Genomic DNA, 25,686 nt, shown 5'->3' with positions numbered 1-25,686 from the left:
CGTCTATCATGCTTGTTAGGTATCTTCATTCTGCTTGGACACAGATATCAACAAGCATTGCACTGAGTTCTATCCAGCAGTGGATTATAATGCCCTTCAGCTGGTAGGATTCCAGCAGGAGGCTTTGGAGTAGACCTGTAACCATTTTGCATGTGTACATCATGTGGCAGGTTTGGGGGAACAGTATTGTACATTAGTGAGAACATTCTAGGCTACTCAACATCAAGGTATCACCAGCAAGACACTTATTATAAACTGGAAATTGAAAAGGGAAAAGAAGTCATTATCTTATAAAAGACAACTTTCTCCTGTATGTTGCTTTCTGCCCTCAGCCCACATTGCAACTTGTCAGGTGTTACAATCATCAACTTTCTCCTTTTCCAGTCCACAGCAACTAAATATTTAAATGTAGCCAGCATTACTTTAAAATTAATTATTTACTCTACTCTCACTGTTATAAAAGACAACTTTCTCCTGTATGTTGCTTTCTGCCCTCAGCCCACCTATGTGAGCTCAGAGATGGGCAAAGAGATTTCTACTTAAGGGGTTATGGGGATGAATGGATGAGAACTCTAACTTTACCCAAGAACAGAATTGTTACGTATCATAACAAGTTCTTACACATTGCAACTTGTCAGGTGTTACAATCATCAACTTTCTCCTTTTCCAGTCCACAGCAACTAAATATTTAAATGTAGCCAGCATTACTTTAAAATTAATTATTTACTCTATTCTCACTGTTATGGTTTTGTACAACCCTGCTCTTGCAAGTCTCTGCTATGTTGTGCCACCACTGTGTGTCACTCTTTAGACAGAAGCAAAAAGACATGTTTTTGGGAAGTTTATGAAGTTTTGGTGGGGATAGAGCTCCCCACTCCCCCAGGACAGGCAGCACCAGGCCTGGAGCCCTTTGCCAAAGCACAGTCCATAGGGCTGGCAGTGAAGAACGGAAGGAGCCAGGACAGAGAAGCAACCTGTGGGAGTGCTGCCCAGTGCAAGCCGGCCACCTGGCTGGTGCCCTGTCAGCCTAGCACACAGTAATTTGGTCAAAACCTAGAAGGGAGGCTCAAGAGCTGGCCACCTCGTGCACACATTGGGCCCAGCTGTAATACTCACAAGAGGAGGTGTGTTATTTTTAACCTAGATGGGCTAACCGAGGCCAAAGGAATGAACAGTGACTGCCCAGAACCACAGTGCAGTTTTAAGGAGAAAACTGAGCTGTGCAGCTACAATTCGAAGCAGTTAAGCTGGGACACATCCTTTTGCATCTGTAAAATGGAAGTGACTGCCAGAGAAATTACAAAGTACAACTTTCTGCCCAGCAGAATACTTACCTATTGAGTCCTGACACATCAACATGTAAAATTTATGGCTACTACAGTAAGCTATACCATTATTCCTTCTTACTTCACAGTCAAAACTTCATACAAAGTGAGTAGAAGAACAAGGTAATAATTCATATGTATGGGGAAGCACCCTTATTTCCAGGCACCTCCAGTATTAGGAACTTGAGCTGCCTTTGACCAAAAGGGTAAGAAATACTTACACCCAGTAGAGCAGCATCAGCAGGAAGGGGCAGATGATGACGGCTTGGAGGACCTGCCAGTCCCTGCAGAGAGCAGCCAGCCCGGGCATCAGGAACTGCCCTGCCATCTCAATGAAGCTCGCCACCATGGTGATCATGAACCGGTGTGCAGGAGGGCAGAGCTCTATCCCTGAAACACAGAGCACATGCAATGCATTTAGACCCCCCACAGGAGTACCTCCCCACAGCAGGCTGCCCAGCTTCATGAAATTCCACGGACTTAGCATCAAGACCTTTGGCAAGAGTTATGCACCATCCCATAAATCCTGTTTCCTCACGTATGTGGGCTTCAAATACCCTCGCAGCAATAGAGAGCTCATTAGCAGCAAGCTGTGGTGCTAACATGTGCAACTTATATGCACATACTGCATCTCCTGCAGACCTGCTGCATCTCTAATTGTCAGCCTATGCCTCCTTCCCCCAAAAACATATATTTAAGGAGACTAGAAGATGAAAGATGATCCACAGATTTCACGTAGAGCCTTTTCGCATTTCTCGAAGATACCAGACACCTTCCCAATCAGTCTGCTGAAGGCAGAAGAGCACAGCTCTCAGCAGGATCCCAGCTCCTACAGGATGCTAGCTTCTCACAGCTAAACATGCTGCAACTCAGCTGGTTTCAAGCCAAATGCTGAGTGGATTGTTTCTGGGTTTGGTTTTTGTTTTCATAATAACTGGTCTTGATCAACTTTCAAACAAGACAGCCTTGTATCTGCCTTATCCTGTCTCCCATCCTTCCTTTTGTTGTAGGGCAAATTACCACCATCACTGCTAGCATCGGTTGTTTCAGCTGCACTGTGACAAGTGATGCCAGTAGACTAAAAGCTTCCTTAAATCCTGAATTGTGGCTACCTTTATTCTTGACAAAATAAGATGAATTTATCAGAAGGGCGGCTTCTTCTTTTTTAAGACCCAGAAGAAACAGCATTAAAATGCCTTTTTCAAATATATCCAAACATATACTGTTTTCACCAGTAGGAATACAATAGAACCCTCTATTTCATATTTCTCACTTGCCTACATTCGCTTCTACAGATTAATATCCAAGCACAATAAACCTGCCAGGACTGTTGTGGAGTACTTATCAGTATGCTGATACAGAAACACAAGCTCATAAACACTCATGATGTGTTGCTGTCAGTGCTGGTATTTTACCTTGGGATGTTTCCTATAGTTATTTTAAATTATGATTTAATGGTTGTTAAAATTGTAATTGGAAAGCCATAAGACAATAGGAAGCTGCTCATTTATTCACTCTCTGATCTGTAGCTTGTTCAGCACTTACCGCTGTAACACAGATCTAAACTCACTGACCAGGAACTGGCTGCCTGCAGATCAAATATAGGATTAGGCACCACATGCTGTTTGTTTCCTTTTCCTTCAGCCAGTAGCAAAAAACACTGATGCTTTTTTGTTAACACAAAAGGGAAATGTATCTGTTGTGAAGCAGCCCAAATTTTTGTTAGTTTAACCAGAAACACAACAGCTTTGGAAAACGAAGGGGAAGAAAAATCCCTCAAAGATTTTCACTTGCTATAAAGGGCTTTTACATTTTAATTAGGGAAATGAGATTAAAACACAGGACTTCTTATGACATTAATATGGCTTCAACCTTACTAACAAAGTATTCCAAGCCTTGGTGACTTTTTTAATTGTGCAAAGAGTTCACTTCCATTTTATTTTCCTGATCTTTAAGTCAAAGTGTTTCTGTTTCTCTTCAAAATGCCCTGAAGTCACAGTCACTCATGCTCCAGTATGCCTCCACTAAGTGCAAGGATGACTTTTGTTGCTATAGAAACAGAAAGTCTGCATTAGATAGGTGAGACTTTAGCATTTCAATCGCATTGCTCAGGTTAGTATAAGATAACAAAATTAACTGAGACAAGAACAACTTTTTCATGATGTCAGGAAGAGGCATTAAAAAAAAAAAACTTATGCTCTTTGGAATCACTGGAGCATAATGTGTATAATTCCACATGCAGCAGTCAGTCATTGCATAGGATGGAAATCACTTCAGGAGTAGCCTGGCATCTATTTTTTTTTCTGGATAGTCACAGGCCTTTTTTTTTGCCTTTTCCTCTGGAAGAGCTGGAAAGGGGTAAAAAGTCCTTGCAGTAGTTGGGTGAGCATGACCTTAAAGCACCATCAGCAAGTGCTCTGCTTAAATGAAATATTGCATCTCTGTTGAAATGTTCTACATATCAGGACAGTCTACTGACTTTCCACAACCTCTGCCTTCGATTTGACACAATAAAATATTCAGTGCTGCTGTTTTTAGCAAGCATTTAGCAGTCGGGCTTTTTCCAGCCCTGTCAGTAAAGCCACTGCAGCACCTCTATGCAGGACTAGCAAGGGCTTCCTGATGCTCTCACCAGTGCTGCAATGTGTTCACCCAGTCCACAAGAGACATTACCAACTCACGTGCAATCATTGCAAGACAGAAATCAGCTCTCTGGCAAATCCAGTGAGAAAACTCCAGCTCTCCCCTTCAGCAAAAAAGCTTTCACCTCAAATATCTTGCTGAGTGTAGAGAGTCAAGCAAACCCTTGACACAGAAATGACCACCAGTATTATGAACTCCTGGACACATCCATTTGCTCTTGGAAAACATTATGTGGGCAAAGAGAGAGGCACTGAAAAGATTTTTCTTATTTGCCCTATAGTTCTGTTCCCAAAGACAAGTGCCTCCCCACACACGCGTTGCAGTTGTGGGCCCTGCATGCACCATGAATATGAGACACACATCACGAGCTTCGGTGCACAGCCCAGGCTCTTATGGGAGACACAGAAATGAAAGGCAGAACTCTGCTTTGGAAGTCTACCTATGTGCCATTTCACTAGTGAAATGAACAAATCAATGAACACTAGCCTTACAGTCTGCAATCCTGCCACACAGAGAGACAATGTGAACCATGTCCTCTGACAAGGGCATCAACCATTTCTGGTGGCTGCGTGCTGCACTCAGTGTAACCCCATGGCTAACCACACAGGATGTACAGAGATGTCCCCAGGCACCGAGGGAACAGAACCAGGCCCAGACACATCGCTACAGTCAGCCTCACACAGTAACCTGTAAGACAAGTGTTAAGACTGCTGATGAACAAAACCACTGTGACAGTGTGTGAGAGGAGCAAATGAGCTGGCACCAGAAGCAGGCAGAGCATGGGACTGGTACACATCCACCATGTCAACTGCAGTCCTTCTGCGACTTCACCCAAGTAAAAGAAGAAAGGACAAACCTAAAGGTATCCAAAAAATGTGAAGAACATGATCATGGCCATAAATTATCATGACCAAGAGGGAAAAAAGAACAGAGAAATTAAATTCATTAAGTCTGTCTGAGAGTTATGAGAGATGAGAGAAAACAATGAAGCAAAAAATTCAACATCAGTGCCTTCAGGAGTATGAAAGACCCAAACTGGATTGTTGCTGTCTGCCAAGAACAGCCTCAGGGATGTGATGAGGGCTCAGGAGCCACTGTCTCATGTCCTCTGTGCTACAAAGAGCACATAGACATAGCACATCTGGTGGCTGTGAGCACAGGGATGCAAAACTGTGCATGAAAGAAATTCATGGGAGAATGAGCATGATTGTGCAAAATAAACCCACTAGAGATACTGGGGAAAAAAAAAAAAATCAAATCACTTTGTTGTTATGTAAAGGTCTCTCATTATATTATTTAGAAATCTCATGGGAATTTTTCAAATATTAGCCAAGGGAATAAGAACCAAAGCACCAACGCTGGCTGCTCCCAATCATAACAAGAACAAGCTCAAGAAAAGGACATTCAAGTGAACAATTTTTGGTGTACTCACTATGAGGACAGATTTCAGAGCACTCAGAACTCCACTGCTGATTCACATGCTGGCCTTCTTGCTCTACCCTCCAGCATTGCAGCAAAGGCCCTGCTTAGTCCCTAACAGAGCAACATGCACTCCTAGGATGTTTTAATCCTTCTAGATCACAGAATCATAGATTGGCTTGGGTTGTAAGGGATATTAAAGATTGATCTGTTCTGAATCCCCTTGCTGCAGGCAGGGCTGCCCCCCACCAGCTCAGACTGCCAAGGGCTCCATCCAACCTGGCCATGAGCGCCTCCAGGGATGGAGCACCCACAGCTTCTCTGGGTAGCTGTGCCACTGCCTGACCACCTTCTGAGTAAAGAATTTCCTCCTAATACTGAACCTAAATCTCCCCTCTTTTAGCTTAAAACTGTTCCCCCTTGTCCTATCACTACCATGTGAAAAGTCTAAATCCCTTCCATTTTTAAGATTCCTTAAAAGTACTGGAAGACAATGAGGTCTCCCTGGAGCCCTTTCTCTTCCAAGCTGAACAAGCCCAGCTCCCTTCTCCCTCAGCCTACCTTCACTGGAGAGGTGCTCCAGTCCTCTGACCATCCTTGTGGCCTTCCTCTGGACCAGTTCCAACAGCTCCACATCCTTACTGCGCTGGGGGCCCTAGAACTCGGGTGGGCCTCATTAGTGTGGCGTAGAGAGGGAAAATCACCTCCCTCACCTCTCACGAGGCTTTTCCCCTGAAGAACCCGAAGGGATCAATGTCTGTTTATGTCTTTTAATCTGGAAACCAATGTGGCTGGAAACGCTTCTGGAGCAGAGCAGAAAATGCTTCTGGTGTGACGCTGTAAGCAGATGAAGTATGGTACATCTCAGGATTGCATTTGTCTTTGATGCTGAGAGCCATTAGTCCCAAAAGCTTTCACTTCTTTTTTAAAATCATTTTTGGAAACCTAGATACAGCTGGCTAAAGGCAACAGGGCTCTAGACTGTTCAATGCCAAAATTAATTGCCATCCGAACAGCTCACCAAAAAAGCTCAGATTTACAGAAAAGGACAGCACTGCACCACATGGCCCTGCATGGCCGGCAAGGTTTACAAGGCCAGGGGCTGGAAGCTCAGGTCATAGTTCAAGTGAGAGGAGGGAGCTCATGGGAGGCTCTGTAGAGGAGGTGGACACGCAGACAGGCAACCATGGAGGAAGGACTACATTAACACTGTGCTGACATAAGCTCATGCAGCCACAAGGCATGGCCTCAAACCTGCTGAGTGGGCTGGGAAGGGACTAAGGGTTGTAGCCAGCCTTTCCTGCTTGGTCTTAGCCTTGCGCAGTGGTAATAGACCTCTTGCTTCAGATTTCAGAAAGACCCTTATTTGTTCTCAAAGGGTGACATTTGCACAAGGATGAATAGCAAAGTCTTTCATTTTAAAAAGAAAAAAAAAAAGAAGAAGAAAAAGTAGTAAACCATTTGCAAATAATACATCAGAAGAGAAAAGAGGTTAAGTCACACTGCCTGAAGAACTCTTTAGCATTCACTCACCTGTCTCTGGTCCCAAAGCACAAAGCAATTCTCTCAATGCAGTCCATACGCTAGGTTTACAAAGCACAAGCTAACTACTTTCTGTGCCTTTGCAGTTTTCTCTCCCCTCCCAGTTTCAGTCTATGAGCTGCCAAGGCTGTAATTATATAGGATAATCCCTTGGAGAAAATGGCCAGGGAAAAACACCTGAAGCCTGGGCAACTGCATTCCCACTGAAAAAAAAAATCCTTGAGGAGATGGTCTGACTACAGATTCATTTTCAGTTTTATAATATATGTTTTAAAAAATGCTGGAAAAAGAAAGACAGAGGGAGGGAGGGAGGGAGGAAGGAAAAGAAAAACAGCTTTTGGTAGTTTTCACCATATTACTACCTATCCAAAAGTCTTAGTTCCCTCACTCCAAGGGCTTTCAAGATGCAATCCTTACCCCAAAAGGGAGGAGAACGGTCAGTTCTGCAACAAAGCCCTCATTACAAGCTGAGCAGAGGAAAGCTCAGGCAATGTAGTGTTAGGTATAAAATGCAGAGCGCCTGAAATCCTTAATGTCAGTAGCATTATACACCCTGTGCGCGGCACGCTCCAGCACCTAGTGATCCTGGGGACTGCTCAGAGGTGACCCCATTCTACTGCTCTGTATTTCCCAATTTCCACCAAGCTTTCTCAAACCCCAGGTGTCTCTTCCTTCAAGACTCCTCTGTGGGATTTGCCCTCAGCTGGGAGCAGATTGTTCTGCTGGACTTTCCTAGAGGAACACAGCCCCCATACCAGCCCATGGCTAGACTACCAGATACTATTACAGCAGAAGCTATTAATAACTCCCCAGCAAGCCTTTAAGTTTGCAACTGGCTGCCAGGGGAAAAATAAATACATAAATAAAATCCAGCAAATACCTGCATATATATCGAAATTTCCAGGTGGTTATAGATTCAAACTTGTAAGCGCTGCATGCCCTACTCAGGAGCTCGATCTTCTCTTTGCCTCAATCAGCGTGCTTCTAATTCAGCACAGGTTAAGCCTGCTTGCATTCCTGGCTCAGTTTAGACACAGTGCTTTTTCTTGATCATTTTGGTTGTCACCAGAAGCAGCTAAGGAAGCACGCTGTGTAAATACAGTTTATTAAGGAACAGCAAATAAAGCAGCATGTGGAAGGAAAGGTTATCGCACACACCACAATCAGCCAATTCGTGTAAACAAATGACAGAGATGGAGAGAAAGAAAAGGAAAAATCTAATTTCCTCTCTGGAGAAATTCAATCTGTTGTCAAGTAAAGAGAGCTGTAACAGACTAAACTTCAAATAAGAGAAATGGGGTTATTTTCCTCCTACACAGCACAGGACGAAAGTTATCCTAAAATGTATGGGAAAGGACACTGATGCTCCTTTGAAAGTACTTTTCTACGCATCTCATGGTCGATTTCTTTTAAACACACACTATCCCACCATTTACACCCAGTGAATGTGTTTAACTATCCAACCAGCCACATGCAAACATGTAACCTGAGGTGGCAGAGGGAATGGTTTTAAACTAAGACAGGAGAGGTTTATGTTAGATGTTAATAGGAAGTTTTTCACACAGAGGGTGGTGAAGCACTGGAACAGGTTGCCCAAGGAGGTTGTGGATGCCCCATCCCTGGAGGCATTCAAGGCCAGGCTGGATGTGGCTCTGGGCAGCCTGGTCTGGTGGTTGGCGGCCCTGCACACAGCAGGGGGTTGAAACTAGATGATCATTGTGGTCCTTTTCAACCCAGGCCATTCTATGACTGTGATGGGCAGCCCAGTCACATCTCACCACACACATAGTGGCACTCCCCATTCCTGGTCAGAGAATGCACCTGGTGCTATCAGGCTGAGCTAGGAGATAAATATCTAATTTGAATGGGTTTCTCTTACCAAAACGGCTCCACGTGCTCATTTTGAGTACAGGCACCAGTGTATTGTAACAGCTGCCGCTAGGCAAAGCACCTTCCAGCCTCAATACCCAATTTCTGCCAGCATGACCCCACAATGTGCAGTCACACAGCACTGGCCAAGGTGGCAACACCTCTTGTCCAAATCCAGCCAAAACAGAAGGCTCAGCATTTCCTGACTTCTCCCCGTAAGAGAAAGGAGACAGCCCAATAACCTGTCCTCATCTCAGACTTTCCAAAACCACATCAGTATTTGTTTTCATTTTTGTCCCAGAGTAAGATAGCCTAGAATTGTTGCATTCTTCCTTGTTCCAGAAAGTTGGCTTGCTCTAAAAGAAGCATGCAGCTGATCACATGACTATTTTGCAAACCTAACACCTCTGTTGTTCACGCCAACTGGCCCCTCTTCTCCTGGCAGGTTCTAAATCAAAATTGGCATCTTTTTGATGGGGATGAAAAAACGCAGCTGAAACAAAAACCAAAGCGCAAGAAGCATCGGAGCATGTCTATTTTTTTTTTACACTTCCAATGAGGGGAAACCTGTATTTGTTGGAGAATTTAAACAATACGGTAGTCATTTAAATTATAAAAGAAGAAAATCAACAGCTGCCAATGTGCATGGCCATCTCTTAATTAACCAAGTGACAAATAATTTTCCAACAGCAGTTATTTCTAAATCTCAGCTCACAAGCTTCAGACAGATGACAGTTCCTGAAAGGCGAGCACAAACAGCCTAATACCTTGTTTGGGGTTTATTAAATGTTTCTCCCCAAGACAGCAGGGCAGCAAATACTTTGTGCCTTTAGCTTGTATGAACTTAATAACAAAACACCCAAATGTTTTTACACACAAGGTCTAAGCAAATATTTGGGTGAATGGTTCTTAAACTTCCATACACTGTTGTGATCACACACATATACTCTCTATATGTATATAGAGATACATACACATAACTGTCAAGCAGGCCGGCAACTCAGCCAAAGAATTTCATAAGTGCATTTGTGAGAGGCTATGACATACTGGGCCCCCAGGGTGCCCTTGTTTTTCAAGGTTTAGACTGGACACTCTAAATAGAAGTCTTGCAAACAATGTGAAAGAGGAATACAGGGATTCAGAACTGATAAGCTGTTGCACTTCGGGTGTGTTCATTAGGGTACCCACCTGCTGGCAATGGAAGTACTATACAGATTCGCAGGAAACTTAATGGTGCTCTGAGATTCAGCATGAAAACTGACACAGATCAGGGAAGGCAAAGACAAGAACACAAAATAAGAGTGCTCACACGGTGACCGAGGAAGTGGAACTCCTTAGAGTGACTGACTTGAAGATGTAGAACAGTACAAGAGCTACTGGTATTACAATGTCCATGTAAATTGCTCCGCTATGTATGACCACACAATACCAAAACAGCCCATCCAAAAACATCAGCTTGGATTTGAAGTTTTCTAAGGGTAGGAGCTCTGAAAAATATACGAGTTAGTTCAACACTGTATGTTAAATCCAAGCAGACTAGTCCTAGCAGGGGAAAATACCTGATAAAACTGTGTTAAAAGTGGAATATTTCTGCTGAACAGATGGCAAAAAATGGCTGCTCCCTATTCATTTGTAATAACTGGAAATGAGAAAGCTGACATCTCTTCATAACTCCACAGCAATTAACAGAGATGTCCCTTTGCAGAAGAAGAGCCTGCAGAGGACGCTGGCTCTCAGCAGTGAAAAACCTTTCATTCAACTGTCACCCACAGTGGAGCTTCAAAGATGGCAACAGTTGCTGATTTGTTCCAAACAAAACAAGAACGAACTGCTGAACTAATTAATAACATAATATTTAAAAGAAACTAAGCTTCTTGGAAAGAATCCAGCTGCACTTCATAGAAGTGGATTTCATTTGCTCTGATGACAGTGTTAGCAAACTTCGTACACATCACAACTGCAAACAGAATTGTCAAGATACGTACACGCACTCCTCTGCCCTTTGGAGGTTAATATTTAACCTCTCCTTATCAACTCCCAAGCGATTCTTTACATGACTTACGCATTTCACACAGCGGGTAGGACTGAGATGTGTTTCACTGCCTGTGATGATGCAAAGTCAGAGGCAAGGTAAGAGCTATGGGCAGAGGCAATGCCAGGAGACCTGGCACAGATCTCACCTGCCTGAGTGCAACTGTGCAGCAGTAAGGTCACGGGATTTGAGGGAGATTGTGTCTCTACTAAGTTTCGCTGTTTGACTTGTTTGCCTTGAAGACAAATGCAAATAGCAAGCAACATCTCAGTTAAAATCGTATTATCATTTGTACAACAATACACGGACTGCTCCCAGTCAACAACACAACTCTGACATCCTTTGCAGGCAGTGCCTGTACTGCACAGCATGTTGTGTTAGATGTCCGCTGTTCAGGGAGCAGTGTTAGGTATGTGAAGGAACCCTTTTGCATTTACCACCCTTTTGTTGCAACAGAGAAGGGGACAGGGAAGAAGAAAGAAGATGAGAAGGTTGGGGAGAGGGAAAACTATGGAACTATAGATGTTCTCAGCTTATCATTTAAGGTTTCCTTCTGTAATGCAAAAGCATTAGCATTTCTGCATAAGGTTTACTGATGTTGAGGAAAGTAAATGGAGGCAAGTTACCATTCATAAGTTTAATAGAGAGGCACTCGCAGTACTGGGGGTGGCCAGCTGGTACAGCTTCCATCAAGCCCTCATTACTGGAGGCAGCCCTAGGGTTCCCCCTGCAGATACTGGTGCTGGCTGGCAAGATGTCCACATGCTCCTTAGTACAGTGGCCATACACATAACAGTGGGAGACAATAAAGCACTGTGCATCAGGATAAGCAAGGGTACCTAGTTACAAGTTACCTAGTTACAAAGCAGTTTCTCACAAACAAGCTTCTTCCAGCTACCTGCAGAAGCTAGAGCCAGTTTACTCACGTTTCCAAGCTAATATGAGCTCTTTCTCACGGACTAGTTGCCTGTTCTGTAGTTTTCTACGTATCTCCCCACACTAAATTATGAACAAATCACTCTGTTGCTTAACATAAGAGGAATAGTTAAGTCACAGTTTCCAAATTTTCCTTCTGATCTTCTTCCCAGTAAAGAGATAGGAAGGAAAAGGCAGAACTGGAAAAGTATGAGAGCCGAGCTCAGTTTTCAGCTCAGACTGAAAACTGCGAACCTTTATTCTGCAACAATACCCACCACTTAAAAGAACATGGTAAACTAGACAGGTATACCCATCCCTCAGACAAGCATTGAGTGGTGGGAGGAAAAAGGTTGCTTTTTGGATGGTCCTGCCTGTCCATAAGGGCTCCTCAGTGGCCCCAGGCAGTGCTGGGACACCAGCACCTCCCGAGAGGTGGCCTTGGACCCACTAGCAAAAAGATTTCAATGCAACTTTTAAGCTGCATAGTCCAATTAGGAAAAACACTCCATTACTTAACATTCTGATCTTACCAATGGGTAAGATCAAGATGGCTTGGGTTGGAAGGGACCTCAAAGTTCATCTAGTTCCAAACCATGAACAGGGCTGCTAACTACTAAATTTGGCACTAGATCAGGCAGCCCCTGGCTCCATCCAACTTGGCCTTGAACACCTCCAGGGATGGGGCAGCCACAGCTTCTCTGGATGACCCTTGCTAGTGCCTCACCACCTTCTCAGTGAACGTACTTACTAATGAGCTATATCCATTAGGCAATCTAGTTTGTATGCCTGCAAAGAATAGCTAAATCCATAAGATCTGTTCTTACTTAAAACTAAGTGTAGACATTGTTTGAAAAATTAAATTAATGCTCACTTCCATTTATATGTATTTACAGAACAGAGAAAATGTGAGCAGCTGCTCTGTCTTGCTGAGTGATGTTTCTAATCAAAATTTAAAGGAAAAAACTAAAGACATTTGGAAGTGCTGTAAACCCTTCAGCTATGACAGACATGTGGAGAGTGCCACCACAGAACAGCTGTATTTGTTAAGCTGAACTCCAAAGCTTGTACAATGAAAGATAAAGCTCAGAGGGCTTTATAATTGGGACACATCTTGAATTCTGAGCCAAAGGCAAAAATAAGCAAGTAAACAAGGAGGAGTAACACAAGAGTCATAAAAATAAAGAGCAGAATTGTTCAGAACTACAGGTCCTAAACAATAAACCAAAATACAATTCAAAGTTTCAAAACACAAAGCTTCTATAGGCATACTATGCTATTTATGGACTACAGGAAGAAAAACAGTTCTATTTTCGTTTTCAGTTTTCATTATTCCAAGTGCAGTCTCAGAAGAAGGGCTTTTGCCATCTTGAGGTCTGGAGAAGGGATTAAAGGAACTTTCTAACCATGAGATCTCAGGATCAGGTAAAATTAAATGGCTTACATTACACGTGGTGAAGACTACCACAGCTACCACTACCTTGCCTCATTACCTTTGAGCTTGATGGTCAAAATGAGAAAAAGCAGACATGTCTAAAGACACAAGGCCCACAAGTTCTACACGGAGAGCACAGACAGAGGTGGCCACAGCTCTCTGATTTCTGCCCGTACTTCCATAATCTGAGGCAGTTCCCACATGAGACTACAGGGAAAAGTAAAGCAAGCAGAAGTCTCTTCAGACTACCCTGCTTGCTTGCATGACACTTGCAGACATCTTGTGCAGCATTGCTAGCTTCTCTGCCAGCCATCTATTTTTCACAAAGCAATTTTAAGCTCAGGTTTCTAAGAACAGGAGCTTCTATTATTGCCACTGTTTCCTTATTTTAAGGGATTTTCCTATATAGTTAAGCCACGATAAAACACTCTACAAAACCATGCAATGTGCAACACTTCACTTGAACCGCTTCTTCAGTCACTTCCTCACATTTACAGTTTCACCAGATGTTCCATATGGAAGAAGGAATTCCACTTCTACCAAGAGCAAAAATAGATGAAAGCAAGCTCTTTTCTAAACAAAACTGCCTTCGTCCAAAGGAGAGGAAATGCCTGGTGCTCTTAAGTGTTGGATGATGAAACACCCTGAGTACCAGGCGAGTGAGGTGGCAGACATCTGCTCTGCAGTGCACAGCCTGACAGAGACTAAAAGTGAACTGGCTTTCAAAGGGTTACATGGTACTGCACCGGCCTTAAGCAACAAAAATCCCAACCCCTACAATCACATTTCAGTGGGAAAATCTCTACTCAGGGTACACGCTGCATTCACAAAAAAAAACCCACTGGCATCATGACTCCTCTGCACATTCACGAGTGAGTAAAGTACACCATTAATTTCTTTACAAAATTGTATTTGTCGTAATGAGCTTTTATTTTGCTGGGGATATCTGCATCTGTATACAACCATGCCTGAACAGTTCAGAATTTGCCTGTGAAAGAAACACAGATCTCATTTTAATGCAAAAAAAGGCATTCATCAGTCTGGGTATAGAGGTAGTATTTCTAAGTGAAGAACCAGCACCACAGGTTTCTCATCTCGAAATTTCTTCTGCTTTAATGTGAGCTGATGTCAAGCTCCCAGCTGCCCGCAACACATTTTTTGTTTTTATTGTATAAATAAACTTAGGAAGTAGATCTGCTAAATTAAACATCTGGCTACATTAGATATACAAGGGGTGGGTGGTTGAGGGTCCACCACTCTGAGAGCAGGGAGCTCTTCCCACACCGAGCAGAGCTGAACGCACAGCCACAGCATTTGTTCTGCTCTGCAGCTGCCCTGGTGTAGCTCTGGTTGTCTGCTTGCATTACTGCACCCTGTAGGGCTCACCCTAGACCCAGCGTACAGCATCCGTGTGGCCAGCCTGTCTGTGCTCCTTGGAGAGCACAGCTGAAGGGCAGCCCAGATTCTCCAAAAGTGAACCTTATATATGGTTGCAGTACAGCTGTGTGGGAGAAGGCAAGCAGAGGTGAGCTAGAGCAGCAAGAAATGAAGGACGCCATGGGCTGGTTATTTAATTTTGCTTTCCTGCCTTACAGCAGGCAGTGAATATGACCATAACTGAGAAAGGAAAGCCTGACCAACAGCTGTCACCAGAAAGAGTGACAACAACAGCCACCATGTCCTAATGCCAGCAAGAGACAGCACCAGAAGAGGAGACAGGATGCAAAGTCTACCAGAGATCTTCCAACACGTATAGCCATGCCTACCACCGAAAAAGAAATTCAACAAAAATTCTACATCTGGAGAAGCTGAGCTAGAGGCAAGCAATAGCATACATAACTCTGGAGATCATATATAGTAAAATAAAAGAGGTTGGATATAAGGAAAAAGTCTTTTATAGTGAGCACGGTGAGGCACTGGAACAATTGCCCAGAGATGTGGTGGATGCCCCGTCCCTGGAGACACTCAAAGTCAGGTTGGTTGAGGCTCTGAGAGACCTGATGTAGCTGTGGGTGTTGCTGTTCACTGCAGGGGAGTTGGGCTAGATGTCCAACTAGTTGGAAGGATCCCTTCCAACTCAAATGATTCTCTGATTCCAGTCCAGTGTTCACTGCACAACAGTACACTGCCCGTAAATACACAAACAACCTGCAGAACTTCCACTACCTATCATGAGTTAGCCTCACTCCCAAATGCAGACAACACATCCCTTTCCCTGCATAGAGTTAAGCAGTGGGAATAATCCTCACCTTAAGTTGGAATTTCCTCTAACCTATTCAGAAGCTGTGGCTCAGAGCACTTTGCATCTGGCACTGCAGACCTATAAATAACATAGCCAGGCACCCATGTGCATTTGATTAAAATAAACCCTCCTAACAGGGAGGCCACCTTTGAAATGGAAACAAATAGAGATGGGAAAGTTGAGGCTGTACAAGAGAACTGCTGAGCTAGCTATTACCAGAATGCCACTGTCACCACGATGCTGCTGTCTCCAGCAACCCTTCTATATGGCCACAACGATCAAAGCAAAAGCAACTGTACTGTGGTGCTAATTTTTAATTTGGGAGGATGCAAATCAAGGGAAGGATTGGGAACCACGCAGGAAAAAATGTAGAACAATCACCCAGGTACAAGCCTAACCACATTAACATATTTATTACTACATGTGGCTGACAAAAAGCAATACGTAAGTTCCTAAAAGGAGAATACAAACACAGGCAGCACAGAAATTAAACAAGGCAAATTGTTTATTAAGAAAAAGAAAATTGCCTGCAGCATAGATACCAAGATAACGATATAATGGGTTCCCTGCCCTACACAGCTCATCAAAAGCAGTGCAGCTTGGCAATGAGCACCAACACAAAACTACCTCTTCCCTCCTGTGCTTGGAGCTGCTTTTCCTGCGGGTGTCCCCCGCAGCTGTGACTGGCTCAGCCCTATGGGCACAACACAGCCAGATGGGTGAGAAGCTCGGTGAGCACTGCCGTTTGTCCCCTTTCCCCCCCACAGGGAACTTGATTTACAGCCAATTTCTGAACTCCAGATATGAGAAATTGGAAATGCTGATACAGACATGGCTGCGGGGTTTTCGGCAGCGCAGCATGGTTTTAATATTGACCCAGCTGGCTGCTGGAGAATCATCTGCAAACAGTGGTGGAGATTAAGATCTGAAGCATGGTAGTAACTTCATTTCAAAATCCTCCTCCAGAACTGGAAAAGTCCCTAGGCAGTCCACTACACAAAGGACAGCAAGCAGCAAAAAATATCCAAGTTCTGCGCAAAGAAGGAAAAGCGTAGGCATGAAAAGCTTGCACTGATTTATTATTGGCTCATCAGTAGCTACATACAAAACCAACCATAAAAGCAACAGCTGTAAAATAGTTTTCATTTCAACAATCATTGCACGCCCTTCCTAAAAGATATAAAGATTTTTCCACTGTAGCAAATGTCTGCACAAGCATAACAAAGAGGAAACAGATGCTGAGGAGTTAAAAAAAAAAAAAAGAAAAAGAAAAATAGAAAGGAAGAAAGTAAAATTAAATGGATTTGATTTTGGATCCTCTCCCTCACCTAAACATGAATAATGTAATAACAATTTCAATGTGTCAGTGTATTCAAACACAGAACCACAACGCATCAACTCCAAACTGAACCATTAGGAAAAACAGATTAATGTTATGTAGAGACATACAGGAAACAAAGAAAAATGCCTGGAATTGGTACTACTAAAAGCATCTTCATGCCTGAACATTGCACACCTACACTGAACTATTTATAGCAAATTTAAAGCTCTAGATCTACTTATTAATTTTCATACATCATATCAGATTCAATTGCCTATTAAAAGGCTTTTCCCTTTTCTCGGTAGTCAATTATTCATAGATCTCCAAGAAACATTCATAGAAGACAATTTATTTCAGAAAAGATTAGGGAATTGTCATTATGAAGAAATTTGAGCTTATTATTTAAGACAGAAATAGGACAGGAGATAATGGGACACAAACAGCCAACATCAGAATAATCACACGGAAATCATTCTGGACATTCTCTATGAGTACAATTGGTACTAGGTGAAAGAATACAATCACAGCAGCAATAAACCAACATTTTCAGCTAGAGAATGTATTTCAAGCAGAAATTCTTACATTTACAATACTCCTGTAGTCCACGTAACAGGTTTTCCTAGATCTGATGCTTCCCTCAGCTGTGTTTCCACTTTGTGACTGACCATGCTACTTCCACTTAAAACACACTGCGTTCCGAAATAGCCAAATAGACATCTGTACTACAAAAAGCACCGTCACGTACAACAGACATGATAATCAAAGAAGAGTATAAGTCAAAGGACGTGTTTCTTTTGATTATACCTTGGGCCAAAGCAGTGAAGAGAAAAAGCTCGCCTGTTTCAGGCTCTTACTTCCCTGGTGTTAAAACACTCAGTGGCTATGGGCTGCAGTATGTGCAGTTGGTTGATGTTTATCTCACTCATGCTACATAGCTCTGAACACCAAAGGATCCTAACACAAAACATAATTGCCTCTCAAAATATGCAGGAGTTGCTACACATTCACTCAACAGCTGCCGGTTCCTGGCACAGAGTAGAACAGCTTTGCAGAAATCCACAGCAATACTTCACTCCAGCTCAAGAAAGCAGTAAAACTAATCCTTGCTCTGACATGAGATGGGGAATTTGCCATAGACTGGGATCTGCAATGCTCTTCTACCAGGATGCAATCTGGGTTTCTGTTCTTGGCAGAACACTGGTACACTGGGTGAAAGAGTACTTCATCTCCTGACTTTTGTCTCAAGTAGGGCAACTACAACTGCCCCATGGATTTTGGAAATGATAAGAATAAAGGGAAGAAGCGTTTTCTTCAAGAACCAACTGACGTCCTAACAGAGTTAACATACACTGCTGTCATTCTCCAACAACCTGGCTAATTGAAAATATCATATATCAAATATTCATAGTCTGGGCCCTACAACAACTGAAGCGAGTTTTCTGAAGCTTGGATGGTTAAAAATTGATAGCAATGGGGAATATTTGAGACCTTATTTCCTTCTGAACCTTACAGAATTAAAATATCGTGTTGAATATAAACAAGGCTGAAACAGCTAACTTCAGAATTGTCTGAAGCGTGCTCAACATCTTGCTTTCACCAGTGCTATCTGCTGCTGGCAAACCAGGACCAGTTTATCCCCTTTTCTGGAAAATGGAATTCATTTTTTCCACGTAAGTAAACTTCCCCTCATTCAATTTTCTTTTTGTATGGAATACAGAAAAACAGGTTGGTTTTCAAAAATAAATAAGATATACAAATAAAATCACAAGCGAAACTACTAGGTAGATCAGGTAGTGAAATAAGGCCAGAAGCTGGCAGCCTCTTGTTCCCCAGCATATTCACAGCTGTGCAGCCCTTGGGACAACATCTGCCACGCAGGGAACACTCTTTATCGGTTATACACCAAATGATCCTCAATGCACTTCTTGGCAAGGAAGCAAACAAAGCACTGAACTTCCAAGGAAACACATCCAAGGAAGTGGGATGGGTGACCATGGTTTTGACAAAGCTTTAAGATAACTAATGATGTGCAAAAGCATTCTGAGAGATTTTTGTGTGAAGCATCTAAAAAACATCCACAAGACAATAGAAGAGTCTTTTCCCCACACATTATTGCTTAAATTAAAACTGATCCCTGTAGCAAGGCATACACCGAAACTTATGAAGGCCCATGGCCAAATCCACCCTATACAGGACCAGAATATGCAGAACTATGGCTAAAAAAAAATAAGTTTTCTTTGGCTGAAGCACATTCCCTGTGAAAAGCTTGCTAAGAAATGCCATAAGAGCTACAAACAGAGGCTCTGTGCTAGAGTTAATGTAACATGGTAGGACACATACATGCTTAACAACTTTGAAATGAAAGAAGGAAAGGCAATAAATAATTTCTTTGTACATCTACAATACTGGCAACAAAGCAGATTTCCATACCTTGTATTAGAAGACAACCAGATAGCAATTTATGGTGTTATGGACTTGGTACTGTGGGCCAAATCTGCTTCTTATCCAAAGACACAGATGTGAGGCTTAATAAAGTATCCTCAAAAGAAGCACAGCCTGAACTCCCTTCCTTCCCATTTTCTTCAGCTAGTAGCTACATGCCATGTCCCCCAAGTCCCATCTTGGCAATGCGTGTGCTTGAAACACTTCAGCAGCCACCGTCTCTCTTTGAGAGGGGCCACAGGGTCTCCTTTGAATTGAGTTAGCTGTTAGAAAGAGGAAGATCCTCTTAAGTCTCATAAATAGAGGGAAAAGACAAAAGAAGTAGAGCTTGAAAAATAGTGTTTTTCCTCAGGAATCAGACTGAGGATATTTTCTGCATGGGAAATCAAGGAACATAAGTTGGTGCTATTTGAGAATTAAGGTATTTCTCTTCCTAATGGGCTTCTTTGGAGACAGTACCCGCAATGCATGTTTTGCCTACTTGTTTGCTGTAGTACTGCTTGCTCACACAAGCAGGCAGTGTGCCAGGTCTCTGCACTGAGGAGAGCTGCAGAGCGAGCAAAGGGAAGCATCCTCCTTCAGAGATCAGTCTTCCCTCCCAGAGTAGCTGCATTCCAAGCAGCCTGGCACCCACCTCCTTCCCACAGCCAAAGCGATCTATCTCAGACATTTTTGCTTTTCACTTGTTCATCACCATTCTTGCAAACCATACGGATTATTCTTCCCTTTACAAGGGTAACAACAAGCCCCAAAGCCCTCCTTACATAGCAGTGAAATTGTAGATTCATACAGGTTGGAAAAGACCACAAAGACCTAGTCCAACCAGCAACATCTCCACCACACCCATTAACCATCTCCCTCAGCACTGTTTATACCCTTCTGATGAACATGTCCAGGAACAGTGACTCCACCATCTTCCTGGGCAGTCTGTTCCAAGACCTCACCACTCTGTTTAAAAAGAATTTTTTCCTAATATCTGATCTGAATTTCTCCTGGCACAACTTAAAGGCACCACCTCTCATCCCTTTGCTAGTAACCTAGGAAGTGACCAACCTTCATTTTGCTACAACCTCCTTTCAGGGAGTTCCAGAGAACAATAGTTTCCTTTCCCCTAAGCCTCCTCTTCTCCAGGCTAAAGAATCCCTCAGCTGCTTTTGTTGCTCCCAGAGGAACTGGGAACTCCTTTTGTTGCTCCAAACCCCCAACCAGCTTTTGCTGCCCTTCTCTGGACACGCGCAATGTCTTTCTTGTAGTGAGGGGTTCAAAACTGAACACAGTACTTGAGGTGCAGCCTCACCAGAGCTGAATACAGAGGGACGATCACCTCCCTCATCCTGCTGGCTACGCTATTTCTGATTCAAGCCAGGATGCCATTGGCTGGGGCACACTGCTGGCTCATGTTCAGCCCGTGCCTTGGCTGCTATTCTGTGGAAGAACTTATGTTTTTGCCATGAACTGTCACATCTAAATGGAGAGGAGCTCCATACAAACTTGCTTACTACCTTTCACATCATTTTTTATAGCTATGGCTAAGTCATTTCCAGAACTTAAGAACTCCTGGGTCTCCACTCCATCTACAAAGCAGACATAAACTCAGATAATACAGCTGCTTTCCAGTGTTGGCTAACACCTGCTGAAATCATTAAACACACTGAAGTAAGCTGATGGTGAGATGGTACGCCTTGACTGCATCCAATTCCGGGGCCCCCCAACACAAGATGGACACAGAGCTGCTGGAGTGGGCCCAGAAGAGGGCCATGAAGATGATCAGCACCTTCCCCTGTGAGGACAAGCTGAGAGAGCGGGGACTCTTCAGCCTGGAAAAGAGAAGGCTCTGAGGAAGCTTATAGTGGCCTTTGTATGGGAACTGCTGAATCACGGCCTGAACCTCTGACTGACCACCTGAGGCAAGCAATGACTCAGGCCATGGGAGCACAGGTGAAGGCAATTCACCTATTCTACCGGAAGGGATGGAGCCTGACTGCACCTCTCCTAGATCCCATTTAAGGGCTGACTGCCACCAAGGAAGGATTTCTTCCTGGAGATCACTCCTTGTGGAGAATATTGTGAGCCTACAACATCGGTAGGCATGTTCCATTTATTATCCTCCTGTTGCAATAATCTCACTTAGCCTAACTTTCCTGGTTATTTGTTAATTATAACAACTGTATGTTTGTTGATTATACAGGCCTTCCAGCACCACAAGGGGCCAACAGGAAAGCTGGGGAGGGACTTTTTATAAGAGCGTGTATCAATACGACGAGGAAAAACGGCCTTAAACTGGAAGAGGGTAGATTTAGACTAGGTATGAGAAAGAAATTCTTTACTGTGAGGGTGGTGAGACACTGGAACAAGTAGCCCAGTGAGGTTGTCGATGCTCCCACTCCAGAGGAGTGCAAGGCCAGGCTGGATGAGGCTTTGAGCAACCTGATCTAGAGGGAGGTGTCCCTGCCTATAGCAGGTGATTGGATCTAGCTGATCTTAAGGGTCCTTCCAACCCAAACCATTCTATGACTGTGTGATTCAGGCAATTTTTTTTTTTTTTTTTTACATCAAGGAACTGTTAAAAAGAAGAAACAGGAGTAACATCTATGTCTGATGCTACTTGTTTTTTTCATTCATAGAAATTAAAAAACAACAACAAAAAACTATAAGCTTAATATCTGTTCTTCATGAATCATTGTTTCTCCTTCCTCCACTAGGAACACACCTACCTGAACAGATATAAGGTGATCTTTCTCATTCCCATACTCCTGACTTAAGAATTATGCCAGCCTACCTGCAAAGCAACACCTAAGCACAGAGTCCTCTCTGATGTAAGGGCTGTCATACACCACAGGAACGAGGTAGGAAACAAAGGTAAATTCAGGAAGTCAAACATGTTATAAGAAGCTTCTGTTGTTGCTCTTCCCCCCTCTCACCATACTGGAGGAGCCAAGGCATTCCAAAGTTGAGTCGAGAGATGCTCCTTCTCACGTGACGAGCAGTTTCTGAAACACCTTAATCTGTTGGTAAGTGCGTTGCTGAAGTATCAGATAGTCCACAGAAATCTTGCCTTATTTTTGACATACACACCCAGCTACTTAGTTTTTAATCTCCAATTAAAATATAGGACTAGCTTTCCTTCCTAGAAGACATGTTTTGAGTATGTTGTTTTTCATCTCAGTATGATGTTTACCCAATTTTAAAATCAGGCTACCAGCAAAAGCAAGACCTGCTGGAGTGGGAGATGGTTTAGGGAATGAGGAACCTTTCCACTCCAAACCACACTTCTGTAGCTAGATTTAAATTAGATCTGAATTTCTTAACCAAATTCTTCTAATTCTACTACTGAAATCAAAGTATGCTTACTGTAATCAGAACTAATTCTAAAAAAAATTTAAACCAAATTAATTGAGAAGTATATTCAAGCAATTTATGATTTGCGTGAAAGCTTTAAAGAAAGACAGATGCTGAAGTCTCAGTAGTCCTTGACTAATGCTCTGAAACAGGAGTTTGCAGAAAGTTTTCCTAACTTTTGAAAACTCCACTTCTCCACAAAAGTGTAAAGAATTTAAGTTTATTTCAGTTTGTTTAAAGTAACCTATTACTACAGGCTTTCAACCTGATGCTGAAAACTATCTGAAGGGAGGTTTCAGGACACCAAAGGCTTACTTGTCTCTTCCCTCCAGTATACACTGTTATCTACTGTAATATCTAAAGTCTTGAAGGACGTGAAGACCAGAAACAAAAAGCCACAATGCCCCCTTTGTTTAAAGAGATTGGGTAGCTGTAAAGAACAGAAACACGCTTTGATAAATTTCCTTCTCACTTAACCAAAAAAGCTTGTGAACAAGCTTTTATTTTACTAATAATTAGTCTTTAAATGCTGTTTGTGCTTTTCAACTCCATTTTCCATCCAAATGCAGCTTGGCACAAGCCACAAGAAAAAAAAACAGCTATTAATCAGGATCTGAGCAAGTGTGAGTCGTACAACTGCCTCAGTAAGAACATGTACAGAGAGATATAGTGTGCACCCACTCAGTTTTCCAGGAACAGAGCCAAATGAATGTGAAAACTATACTTAATTACAAGTCATCATATTTGAATTACTACCAGTGATCACTTCCCCTTGGAAAAGCATCTTAAATAATTTAGCTCTTATTTTAAGCTGGAGTTTCAGCCTGAAGGCAAGAATATAAAATCTATGGCCAACTCTAGGTGTTTCCCACACCAAATATGCTATTTTAAGCTATGATGTGAAATTGGAATTTGGACTCAGCAGCTGGATCTAGCTTTTGCATTTACTGGCAAAATCACTGCAATTTTGTGGATTACGTTAAGCAGCATCCGACCCTGTTGCAGACCCTGACCTGAGTGAATGGGGCTGCTACTGCAAGTATGCGTTGAGTGGTTAAACAACAAACATCTGTAACCTGACCCTGAACACACAGATGTCCTCGTATCCCAACATGCACTTTGCATGTATTTCCATGCTTATAGAGCAGAAAGTTCTAAGAACACTCAATTATGATTCTTTTACACTGACTGTGGTTGAAGACCAGAGTGTCCTTGCCATAAACCTTACAGGTGCAAACCAAAAAACAAACAAAAACTCAAAACCATTTTTGCTGCATCATAAAACCATAACCTCAGTATTCTAGCACACTGTAACAATATCTTACTGATGGCATTTCTGTTGAGACAGAACTGTGCAGTTATCAGGTGGTAGGATGCGGTCAGATTGCTATTACTTCTCAGTTTATCTAAGACTAGAATATTTTGCAATAACAATATCAGATGTTCCTTTCAAACACTTTTCTTGGGGGAAATAAAAAAAGGAAGCAACAGAAGTGCCTTTGATTTGAAAATCTCTTCCTCAATTAAGATGTACAGAAGAGCACTCTTTACATATTGCTTTGGCATTAGATTTTTGATATTGCTTTGATGGTGTTTTTTTTTTATGTACAGAAAGCTCTCTGTGAAGCTCTTAACCTTGATTTTTATTTTTTTTTTAAATGGCTCTTATATCTCAGAAGCAAAAATTGACAGCAAACAACTAGAGGGAAAGAGAAAAAAAAAAAAAGCACCCAAGCCAATAGGAAATGAATTTACAGAGCAAATGACACTTTGGTCTGGGAGATTAGACAAGTGGATTTAAATCCACTTAATTAAATTTAAATTCACTTTCATGTGTGTTCACTACAGCTCTGTTTTTTAAATATATCCCTTTGTAGGTTCATTCCATTTCCCAGAACAGCCTTATTGCCAGGCATGTAAATTCAACTGGGTTTGAATGATCACAAGGCATTCTTCCCATCCAAGGGCTTAAGGACATCCAAAGCACTCTAAGCAAGGAAACACATATCCAGCAGCTTCTTTCTAGCCTTCTTTAAATAAGAGAAGGGAACTAATATGTTTACATTCAAGTGGGTTTGATTTTGACCTTTGAATGAATGACATTTTCAGACAAACGAATATACTGGATGTGCATCAGTGAAAACGTGAAACTCAAGAGATTTCTAAATACCATCCAGCTTCCCTTCCAGAAGGAGCCACATCCCAGAAGTGTCACTAGATATCTTAAGAACATCAATGCATGTGTAAGGATTTCCTTGGTCTGCTAGTCTATGTGTTAAATGTAACTAAAACCTCTTGCTGTAACTGCAAATACATCTTGGTTTGAATCAACAAACCAGGAAAGCAATAGCCCAAAGACCCCTAGGGCTCCTTGGTCTGGATTTCTCCAGCACTAATTGATATAACATCTTTGTGCACACATGAAGTTCATTACACTGTTTTGATTGTTTCTATTCCAGATAACTTCAAAGCACTGAAGCAAGTTCAAGAAATCCTACAAAATACAGAGACTTCTGGTCTACAGACATGGCTATATAATCAGTATGAGAAAAAGAAGTCTCCACTGGAGATACTGCTCTACCAACAGCGACCTTCACCTCAAAAACTGCTTTATCAAACAGCGTTTAAAAAAAAAATAACAAGAAAATTTTTCTTCACAAGAAGATTCCTAGTCTCTCTGGAGAAAGGCAGAAAGAAGCTGCAGCTTTGCTTACAAGCAGACCAACACCTACTACACCCAAGGCAGCCTAACATAAGCTTTGTGAGAGGCATATGAGAAGTCAGTGATAATCTAAAGGCATACAGCTCATTGCACTGGTGTGGCACTTCAGAGACATGGTGTAGATGAGGGCTCATCTAAACATCCCTCTGACACCTGCACAGTACTTGAGGGGGCCCCAAGACAGGATGAAATTCCATGACCTGGTGGGACACTTCCATTTCTCTATTTCAACTCCTCTTTTCAAGAGTGGGGAACAGAGGGCTCTGCTCTGCGTGAGGCAAGTTACTCATTAAGTATAAAGCACCTAACTGAGAGACTCTCACTCCCTCTCAGGAAAGATGCTTGGGAACAACACGAGTCCCAGGAAGCAATGGCCTTCACTCAGAAAGGAGACACTGTCTCACAACTGTCCTGCTACCCCTGCCTGAGCAATCGTGCCA

The 25,686-nt window shown here is 42.6% G+C and overlaps 1 protein-coding gene across 1 annotated transcript in view; it reads right to left on the bottom strand.

The window, feature by feature from the left end:
• Window positions 1–25,686, bottom strand: part of SLC22A23 (solute carrier family 22 member 23) — a 99,336-nt gene that overhangs the window by 28,374 nt on the left and 45,276 nt on the right. Inside the window, exon 4 of the mRNA XM_010708408.1 lies at window positions 1,547–1,715. Within this exon, the coding sequence (XP_010706710.1) occupies window positions 1,547–1,715 (169 nt within the window). The remainder of the gene's footprint in view (window positions 1–1,546; window positions 1,716–25,686) is intronic.

The sequence above is a fragment of the Meleagris gallopavo genome, chromosome 3 (genome assembly GCF_000146605.3).
Source record: "Meleagris gallopavo isolate NT-WF06-2002-E0010 breed Aviagen turkey brand Nicholas breeding stock chromosome 3, Turkey_5.1, whole genome shotgun sequence".
NCBI classification, from domain to species: domain Eukaryota; kingdom Metazoa; phylum Chordata; class Aves; order Galliformes; family Phasianidae; genus Meleagris; species Meleagris gallopavo.
The sequence above is the reverse complement of the archived record's forward strand: the minus strand, read 5'-3'. Positions and strand labels throughout refer to the sequence as shown.